Source organism: Vombatus ursinus, unplaced genomic scaffold, assembly GCF_900497805.2.
Source record: "Vombatus ursinus unplaced genomic scaffold, bare-nosed wombat genome assembly UNPS02014335.1, whole genome shotgun sequence".
In the NCBI taxonomy this organism is placed as follows: Eukaryota; Metazoa; Chordata; class Mammalia; order Diprotodontia; family Vombatidae; genus Vombatus; species Vombatus ursinus.
The window spans coordinates 121696-132494 of record NW_020954113.1 but is presented as its reverse complement, the minus strand read 5'-3'; the positions used below and the strand labels follow the sequence as shown (position 1 = coordinate 132494).

General features: G+C 39.4%; 1 protein-coding gene across 7 annotated transcripts in view; it reads left to right on the top strand.

The window, feature by feature from the left end:
• The first annotated feature begins 10204 nt into the window (after window positions 1-10204).
• Window positions 10205-10799, top strand: part of MYEF2 (myelin expression factor 2) — a 46823-nt gene continuing 46228 nt past the window's right edge. For all 7 annotated transcript variants that reach the window (XM_027860919.1, XM_027860920.1, XM_027860918.1 and 4 more), the window contains exon 1: window positions 10205-10377. In XM_027860919.1, coding sequence (XP_027716720.1) covers window positions 10205-10377 — 173 coding nt within the window. The remainder of the gene's footprint in view (window positions 10378-10799) is intronic.

Genomic DNA, 10799 nt, shown 5'->3' with positions numbered 1-10799 from the left:
TTTAAAATTATGCATCTGTTTATCTTTAACATCCCCTTTTTTCTTCCCTTTCTGCTTCTTTTATCTTCATTTGACCAGAACTTTCTGTAACATAAAAAGTAAATTTATTAAGTTAACATGCTAGATAAGTAGAATGGTAACTTTAAGGACATTTGGGGAACAAAGGAGCAATATTTTAGTAATCATGGAAAAATGTGCAGGACCTTAAGTAAAGGTGTCATTAAGAAACAGAAAACCAGATTTATTCCTTAAAATTAATCCCAGTATTTGTTCCAGGGACAGATCTCGCTTTAAATTTCCTGCTAATACTCCTATTCCAGGTGTCTTGCTTTTAACTTACCTGGACTTATGTTTCAGGATGAAATCTCTCCTTTGGAATATCATTTTGGAAAAATCTTGGACAGTGGTATCCAACTCAAAGACAAACTGGTGGCCAACAAACTATGCATAGGGATCCCTGTGGCCTGAATATTGACTTAGAAAACCATATATTAACATTATCTATGTTTTGTTGTGTGATTATTTATTTTGCTGAATACTTCCAATTATATTTTAATCTTCTTTTGGGCCACAGTCAGGCGTGTTCTTCATGTGGCCCACAGGCCACATGTTTGACATCTCTTTCCTAAAAGAGGCTGGTTAGCTTTGCATTTTCTTCTGAGCTTGGTCTTTTCATCATAACTACATTTTAAAAAATAAAATGTGAATCCTTGGGATAGCAGATATTCTGCTGGTTTTTTTTTAAATATAAGAACAAAAATATAATCCAAAATAAGACACAACTGAATTTTGGATTATTCCCTTTGGGTATAATCCATGATTTGTGTTGCTTAGTTTAGAGAGGTAAACATAGAAAAGAAGTTCTGGTTTGAAAGTCAAAGGACTGAGATTCAAGTCCCATCTCTGTTCCTTAATAATTATGTGACCTTGGACAAATCACTACCCATTTCTAGAACTCAGTTTTCTCATTGGCTAAATAAAGAGGTTGGAGGAGATGGAACACAGTTCACTTCTAGATATATGGTACTATAATGTATTCAAAAGGCCCTTCTGTATTAAAGTAATTGCTCTCAACTCTATGAATAAAAACATTGCTCATCTATTTTTAATGTCCTCATTTTTTGACAGGTTAGGCCTTTTTCCTTTATTTGATGGTCAGTAGTCTTGTTCAGCTACTAGCAGATTTTGATTTGCTCAAAATCCTCTAATCCTTTATCACCAGTTTTTCATTTTCTGCCCTAGGTGCTCTTCTCCCAGGTTATCTTCCTCTCTCCTCTCTCTTAAGAACCTGGGATGAGTCAGTGCTAAATGTCCTGAAATAGGATTAGAGAGGACAGTAATAGGGTGATTAGATTTGATTAGAAGATGGCCAAACAGAATTGTGTCAATGGTGAAGAAAATATCAAAATGGGTGGGCCCAAAGATAAACTAGAAATAGTGAGAGTTTTGGGCAGATGATGGTCCTTCAATAGACTATTACTGGAATGGCAAAATTGAAAATAAAACTTCATGTTTTGTGATAAACTGTTTTTAAAAAGCAAAATACAAAAAACTTTAATGTGTAGAGTGAACCATTTAAAGTAAGATCCATTTAACTGGCTTTAATTGGATCACCTCATACCAATTATTACAGCTCATAAAGCTAAAATTTTGTTTTGTTTTATAGTGCAAACTGAGTGTATTATTGTATTTACAATTCTGTCTAATGAATATAGTAAGATTCCTCGGGCTCCATCTGAACAATATATATGAACTATAGCCATGTTGTAAGATATGATAATTATGGTTAAATGCTTCTTTTGGAAACAAGTTAACATAGGAATAAATATACTAGATTAGAGATTTCTAAAAAGTAAGCCAGTCATTTAAAATTTGGAACTCTCTCATATTAACACAAAATCAAAAGCTAAACTGAAGTTTAATAATTAATAATTAAACCATTTGGGAGAATTAACCAGAGGAATGGGAACAGTTTGAGGAAGGTAATTTTCTTCCTCTCCAACTTTGAAGCCTCTGAAAAATGAAACCTAGATATACTGGTTGCTATTTTCTGAACAGTTATTTGAAAGTCTGAAGATTTTAAGGAATAAATTTAAAATTGATTTGTTGTGGGTTATTTTTGCTGTACAAACATCTTCACAACAAATCCCCAAATAACTAATTTTATTTTTGATGTTTCACAATTGCTTCTGGAGAACTCTAGGACTTTTAATGATTCTTGTAGCTTACTGAGTTGAAAATATTTTGTGTTTCTAGATGGCTAAGCACAGATGCATATAATAGGTTCAAATGGTTTTATATGATCCTAATTTAATGATAATTGTCAATGGATCAGAACATCAACTTTGATATTCAACCAACCATACTATCAGTTATCTTGATGAGAAGCCAAGATCAGGTCTGAATTTTGCTAATGAAGCTACTCCAATGGAACTATGACTTCATCTATGTGGGTATTGCCTCCAATCATGCAAATGGTACAGATCACCACCTATTCATGCTTACCTATTCTGTGTGACTCTTGTTCATGTCCTCCCACAACCTCAACCCAGGGTGTCCAGCCAATGTGAAGAGGGACTTCTTGACACTGAGAGGAAATCAATGGAGCATGGGAGCTACTCATTAGCTATCTCACTATGTGACTGGCCCAATTAGGTTTTTGGGGTCAGTTAAATGCTTTTGGAATTTGAAAGTTCTTGCGCTATTCCGTGAGCTTCTCTTGTGTTTACAATGTTTGCTATAATGAAGTGCTGCCCAAAGCCATGCTGTGATTGGGGAACACAGTTAGACAATAACCCAGAGCTCAGAAAGATTCTGGCTAGCATCTTGCCAAGTAATATGATAGCAAAGTGTGATGTCACACTTAGCTTTATTAATTTCTGATGTGTGCCACTTTTGAAATTTTCTGGCATTTCCTTAAGTCATCCTGTTAAAAAAAATTCCATAAATATCTAGGAAAATCCTCCCTTTCTTGCTTGAGAATCTCAGCCAGAGGGTCATCAGATCTGGGAGGATCCCAGCCAGGAGTCCAACAGAATCTTCTGCCATACTTGCTGCCACTCCCCTACTCCTCCCTACCAGGAGCTGTATGCTATAGACTAAACCTCAAGTCTGCAGGCCCTGGGTCAATCTGGAACTTTTGCCTTTAGGCCAAGCTATCTTAAATTGGTGAATTGGTCAGTTAACGAGTAAGTGAAAATTCCACTCAGCCCACTCTATCTAACCAGACCATGCCTCATCACATTCAAACGGGTATTCACACTGGCCATCCTGCCTTCTGTGCTGCTACATCTCACCTATCTCCATTCACTCCTCTCTTCTCCCTTCCTCCCCCACCCCCATTTCCATTGCTGGGCACAGTAATCAAATCAATACTACTGTTTCTTCTGGAAAGGACATGTCAACAAGCTGTCTATGGCTACATTCACCATCCTAATGTTTCCCTAGACTAGCCTTCCTTGGCTACCACTCCCCTACATGTATTGTCTCTCCCCCATTAGGATGTAAAGCCCTTTCAAGCAGGGAATGTCTCACTGATTTTGTGTTTGTATTTCTAGTATTTAACACAATGCCTGGCATTGTGCTCTTAGTAAATACTACTATTTTTTTCATGTATGTGTTTGTAGGATGGATTCAGAATGAAGGTTTTATTATTTCATCATGGTAAGTTTTCTCTATTGAATGAGTCAAACAGAAAACAGAAAATTGCAGTATACCAAATCATTTCTTTTCAGTTGGTCAAAAGAAACAATTCAAAGATGTACGGAAGTACAACATGAAAGTTTGTTGTAACCACAGACTGCTTGGAAGCTACAGCTGTAGACAAACCAGCCTAGTGAGCAGAAATCAGAAACGGAGTGATTTTTACTGCACAAAGATTTTGGACAGACCATGAACAGAGAATCAGTTTTACAAATAATGTCTATACTAAGATGTCAAAAAATACAAAAGAAATACATTGGAAGAGGCTGGGTTTTTTTTTTTAATTCATCTATCTGTTTTAACACATGAATCTTTTTACATACACCTGAACTACAACCACTGGAGTAGCAGGTTCACTCTCTCTTTTTTGGGTGAGGCAATTGGGGTTAAGTGACTTGCCCAGAGTCACACAGCTAGTGAGTGTTATGTATCTAAGACCATATTTGAACTCAGGTCCTCCTGACTCTAAGACCGGTGCTTTATCTACGGCACCACCTACTTGTCCCAGGTTCACTCTCTCTTCAGCATGGTACAATTGGAATTGGAAGATGTTTTCTTCAAAAAAAAATGTTGTTTGCTTGAATTAAAAACATTTCCATTAATAGTATATTTCCTGAAGAAATCAACCCATTCCAATTAAACAAATATTTATTAAGTACCTACTAGGTGAAGATTGCTGTGTAAGGTTATGGGAGATGTGAAAATAAATAAGACATGGTTCCTTCTCTCATAGGGTTTATATTCTGAAAGGGGACTAGGTACAACACATGTGTTAAATAAGTGTAATATGAAATAGAACACTACAAGTGCACAAGAAAATCATGGAAAATATTATTTAAAGACTGAAAATCAAAATGAGAGCAGTTAGTATGGAGCTTAAATATTATTTTATATTAAAATTTTTATAGACTCACACCTCCAAGTTATTTATCCAGAAGTAGTTTATCTGAAACTAAAAAATTAAAGCTAATTTAATTATTTATTTTAAAAAACCTCACATGCACAAATACCAAAATGCCTTAAAAATGGAGGGATTGTAGGGTTATACAAGTGGAGTTTAAATGGACATTAGAGCTCAACTAACCCAAACCCTTTTTCTGTAAAATGGAACTGAAGCCCCCAAAAATTAAACGACTTGCCCAAGATCATACAGATTATAAATGGTAGGAATAGTATTTGGGCCTATGTCTCTCTATTATAGATCCAATACACTTTCCACAATATCATGATGTTTCCCAAAATGCTGTATAAATCAGTTGTTGTCACTGTTTCAAACCTGTCTAATTGAGTCAAGAACATTACTATGGTGCTTGCAATGGATACTTAGAATTTAAGGAACAGATGGTGTCTGAGATTGAGAAAGATGATACAATACAATTAAGGTAGAACTCTTGAAGTATGGTTTTCTGTCTGACCAAAAATCCTATTAAAGTTTTGGGTGTGGGTATAGGAATATGATTTGGTTAAGTTAAATAAATATGTAGTAAGATGTTTTTGTGAGCAAGGAATTGTGGTAGCTGTTGGAGAAGACAAAAAAAATTTTTGTTGTTGTTCAGTTGTCCAACTTTTCATAGCCCCACTTGGGGTTTTCTCAGCAAAAATACTAAAGGAGTTTGCCATTTCTTTCTCAAGCTCATTTTACAGATGAGGAAACTAAGGCAAACTGGGTTAAGTGAATTGCTGAGGGTCACACAGAAATTAAGTATCTAAGACCAGGTTTGAACTCAGGAAAACTCATTTTTCTGACTTCAGGCCCAGAACTTTGTGCCACCTAGCTGTCCCATACAAAGTTTAAGTCCTTACTTTCATGAAGTTTATAATCTAGTCAGTTTGATAAGTAGCTTTAGGGTGCTAGGTCAAATATCTAGAAATCAGACAGAAAATAAGAAATAACTCAAAATTTTGCAAAAGTGTTCAGGCTTGAACGAATGAACTCCCAATGTTTCTTTAAAATTAAATAAGTAAAAAAATAAAAAAGCAATGAATGGTAGTGAACCTAGCAAGACAGAGCAATAGCAAGATGAAGCAATTCTCTAGATAATTCAGGCAAAACACTTGGATTTTTCTCTCTGAAATTATTTGGATAATTGAAGCAAAAGTGGAATTTATGCCTGAATTATTCAGATAATAATTGCCTTGAGTCTATCTTCACTCTGCTATAAGTAGAGACTGTTCCTCTGAATATATTTTTGGAAGATATACTCTGGCAAAAAGGGGTCCCTAAAAATTAGCCTGTCAGATGAAAATCAGATGATGTACAAAAACAAAGATTTATCTGTAAAAGAAAAACAGGGAATTATCAGCAGAGAGAGCACAGCAGTTCAGAGAGACAGATAGAGAAAGAGAGTAAGAGCAAGAGAAGGTGAGAGAAGGAGGTAGGGAGTTGAAAGAGAGAGAGAGAGAGAGAGAGAGAGTCATATGACCAAGAAGACTGGATGATATTAGTTTCTGTCCAGTATGCCAAAGGCAGTAAGATGATATCAGCATAAACTAGCCATTTGCTTTCTAGTGGAAATTAAAGCACAGACACTCACAAAGTTCTTTTAGTTCTTTCTCACAGGGTCAGCTTCTCAGCAAAAAATTAAAGCTTCAAATAGCACCAAGAGCAACTTTCAGTGTTTACAGGTGTCAAATGAAGGCCACTTACAACTTACTGAAAATGATTCAATTCTTTTTGAATCTTCTAACAAATTCTTAAAAGTTAAAAAAAAATTCAGTGGCTCCTAATATAGACAAAATCTTTAATATAGACAAAGTTTTCAATAAATTCTGAAATAACAATCATTGTATGCATTCCCTTCCATAATATTTCTTTTTTGTTATTTTCATCCTTTTAATTACTCTTTTCTTTTAAAGGATATTGTCACATGAATCACTTATCAATTGAAATGGGGAGATTGGACTATATAAAATCCCTTCCAGCTTTAAATCCCATGATCTGATGTAGGTTTTACTCTAAATTTCTAGGTATATTAGTCATATTCAGATTATAGCAAGTAAGAAAGAAAATTGGGTAGTAAGCAGCTAGAACAATTTTTACAAATGCTTAGCATGACAATTTGACAGGCAAGGGAAGATTAGGTTTAGAGATGGAAGATGGGAGAGAAGCAAAAAGTCTGTGTGTGGGCAGGGGGACCTTAGGTGGTCATTTGCCAGGATAGCTGAAACTAAATGTAATATTAAGTGTGGAAGACAGCTTCAGAAAATCAAATTATGGTGCGATGAGGGTCTGGTGTAAAACTGCAAATGGGGTAACTGCAGGGCTGAGCTGTCAACTAGTTTGGTTTTTTAAGCACCTACTATGTGTCCTGCAAAAGCCTTCCTCTTTTTAAAGCTAATGTTCTTGTGGTGACACAATATGACTGAAAATCATGGCCTAAGATATTAAAAGAATAAAATAGCAAGTTAGTATAAGGGTACCTTAGGGGGACTGGTCTTGGAGTCAGGAAGACTTGAGTTCAAGCCCTACCTCTAATTTACAGATGAGTTGCCAGTCTGCATCTGTGGAGGGAGTTTCCATCCTAGGAATTCCCTATACCTATGAAATAAAATATCTGGACCTCCCCCCAAAAAAAGAAGAAAGAAGAATGGTGAGTATGACCTCAGCTTGTTATCAGTAATCACAACTTACAAGGGAGAGATGGTCTAAACAACAATAATAAGGACATCTATGACCGGTTGCAGTCTGATTATGAATGGAGAATGAAAAATAACAGAAAGATGGCTACCATGAGTGGCACATTGGTACCTACAGAGATCCTAAAAGAAGAAAAGAAAGGCCTTCATTACATTATAGGTCATTTATCAAAGTTTTATGGGTAAAATTTGAAAAAAGTAGACTAGAATCTGATTAAGATGAGAAGGTTTGGAGGGGTAAAAGAAGTACCTATATCCATAAAATCCACCAAAGCACGAAGTGCATGTTAAAGGGTGGAGAGGTGACTTGGGAGACAGGTTGAACACCACCTGATCCTGCTTGGTTTGTCTCACTTGGAGCAATCGCTAAGGACAGCCTGTACAATAATAATAGTTAACATTTAAGTAGAACTTTAAAGTTGGCAAAACCATATAAGTACATGTATATATGTATTTATGTACACATATGTTTATATGTACATGCACAGCATAGTATGTATGTATGTTTTATTTTCTCAGCAATAAGTGCTTTTATTATCCCCATTGTACAGATGAGGAAACTGAGGTAGAGAGAAGTTAAGTGACATGCCTAGGATCATGCAACTAGCAAGTGTCTGAGGAAGGATCTGAACTCAGGTTTTCCTGGCTCCACATCTAGCTGTCAGTTTGTCTTGGGAAGTGCAGAGTGGGCAGGAGCCTCCACAGTGGCAGCATACATAAAGGTGTACGATTATAAGTGCATTTGATTCTATGATTTTACGTGAAGTACCTTCACTTATTTCCCAATAAATATTATATGCTTCGGAACAGGTTTGGATAGTATATCAGTTATTTTTTTTCCTGATTATGTGTTTTTGCTGGTGTAGGGAACACCCAGTGAGGAACTTTCTCTACCAATGCAGGTCAGTACCTTCTCTGAAATAATCTTAAACAGTTGCCTGGGGGCACTGAGATGTTAAGTGACTTTTCTAGGATCACACAGTCAGCATGTATCAGAGGCAGGACATAAACCCACCAGGAATCCCTGACTCTGAGGCCAGCTCTCTATCTATACTCATATCCTCCGCATAGTAACTGATAAAATGTTACAAAATGTAGGTGGGGAGGGGAAAGGGAAAAATGAGAGAACCAATGGGAGGTAACACGGTATAGTGGAAAACACACTGTTTCCAGAGTCAGAGAACCTGGGTTCAAATTATGCCTCCCCCCATGCAAGGCACTTACTTCATCCAGACTCAGTTTCCTCATCTGTGAAATTACGGGGTTGTTTTAGATCAGTGGTGTCAAACTCAAAGATAAACAGATTCCTGCAGCAACATATTGACTTAGAAAACACAAATTAACTTTTTTTGTGTTATATTGTATTTCTGTTTATTTTGTCAAACATTTCTCAATTACATTTTAATGTGTTCTGTACGTGGAGTTTGACATCTCTAGCAGATGACCTCTGAGGCTCCTTTCAGTTCTAAATCTGTGGCCCTATGAGCCATCTGAATTTGCTTTGTCAATGCTGACCAGGTCTTAAAACCCTTCCCAGAGATCAGAAGAGAGGAGAAGGAACTGGAATCTTGGCCTCTGTGTGGTACAATGGAGAGGGAACTCAGAATTTGAACTCCTTTATTCATGAAATAAAGGGGTAGGAGACTATAAACTTTAGGGTTCCTTTCAGCTCTAAATCTATAATCCTATGATTCCAGCTTTATCAACAACTTTCTGTGTGACATTCTATAAATAACTTAAATCTTTTGGATGTCCACTTCTCCATCTGTGAAATTAAACTTTTGTGAAGAGCTTTGAAATCTTTAACTGAAGTAGACCATATCAGGGTGAAGTGCCATTTATAAGAATGTGTGGGAGTTAGGAGCTGACTGAGTTTGATGGGTTTCTCTTCTATCCTTAGGGAAAAAAAAATCATGATATTTTAAAACTCCATAATTAAATTTACTTGATTAGCCTCAAAGGCTTCAAATAAGATTTCCATTAGCATGCAATAAACATATAATCAAAAGCTGAAAAATACTTAATATTAATAGAATCCAGGGTAGAAATTTTTAACATTGTTTATGAAAAGGATAGATTCTTTTTCCCCCTCCCACTGGTTGATGCTCACAAAACTTTAAAATACAACGCTATTAGTACGGGCTGAAATCTTAAGCACCAGGAAATCTCAGCAGCAATAGCATCTCTTGTATCCTAGAAACCTAAAGCCATTCACCGGGTGAGCTGGAATCATTCAGTCAATAAGTATTTACTGAATGCCTACAGGCTGCACGGGCGTTGGAATCACAAGTGTTGAGTGATTTATTGGGATCATTCCAGGGATTTCTTAGGGGTGCCTCGAGCCTTCGCCAGGTCTTCCAGGTTCACATACGGATGCGGTTCCTCTACTAGCACGTCCCAGGCAGGTGATAATGAGCACCAGGGATGAGCTCGGTCCTTATGCGTTAGTGTCCCACGAGAGGACGAATACCTTTGTTTCTGCCAACTACAAAAGTGCAGCTGATGGTCTGGGTGCTGGGGGCAAGCGACTTACTCCCTCCTGAGGGAAAGGGGGCAATCAGGGTGCTCTGGCTCCGCCCTGCTGGCGCCACAGTGTCAAGGCAGGGCCTTGGCCGCCGTGCACCTGGCTGACCCCTAGTGGTGCTCCCCCCCAACCCACAGCGCCCCCCCCCCCCCCCCGCCTCGCACCCATCTCGCCCCATCATCTCCCCCATCCTCTCCCGGACCAGTCCCGACCCGTTCTCGCGAGATCCGGGCAGCCGAGCGCTCGGGGCCTTTTCAAATCGGGATCCGTTACCGCTTCCCCTGCCGCCGCCATTGTCGCGCTCGGAGCCCCCTCAGCGCAGGTGGCGGAGGTAGTGGCGGGATGGCGGAGACGGACAAGCTCGAAGTGCCCGGGGCCGCCGGCGACGACACCCCGCGTCAGCAGCTGTCGCCTCCGGAGCTGCAGGAGGAGTCGGGTCAGGAACAGCTACAGCCACAGCAGGAGCTGGAGAAGCAGCAGCCGCCACACGGAGGCAACTCCAATGGCGTTAAAATGTATTGTCTTTTCCTGGGGGGGGGTTCAGGCGGGGGAGGGAGGGCCCGGGACGCCGCAGGCCACCCCTTTCCCGGGGCCTCCGCCGCGGGGCAGAGGCAGGCGCGGGACTACCCGAGCCCGAGGCTCTGAAGGAGCCCGTTAGGCCTCTCCCGCAGGCAGAACAAACAATACGGCCTCAGAGCGGGGGCCCGACCCCTTCTCGAGGCCTCCCCGCGGCGGGGGGGGGCGGCGCCGGGTGACGACGGGTCGGGTCGGGGGCCCCCCGGGGGGAGAAGGGCTGGTTGTGGATCCCGCGCTGGTCCGGGGCTTCGCCAGCCCGTAGGGGGAGGTGGGGGGCCGGGCTGCGTTATTCCGATTTATCATCGTCGTCGTCGTCATCATCATCATCATCATCATCATCATCATCATCATCATCATCATC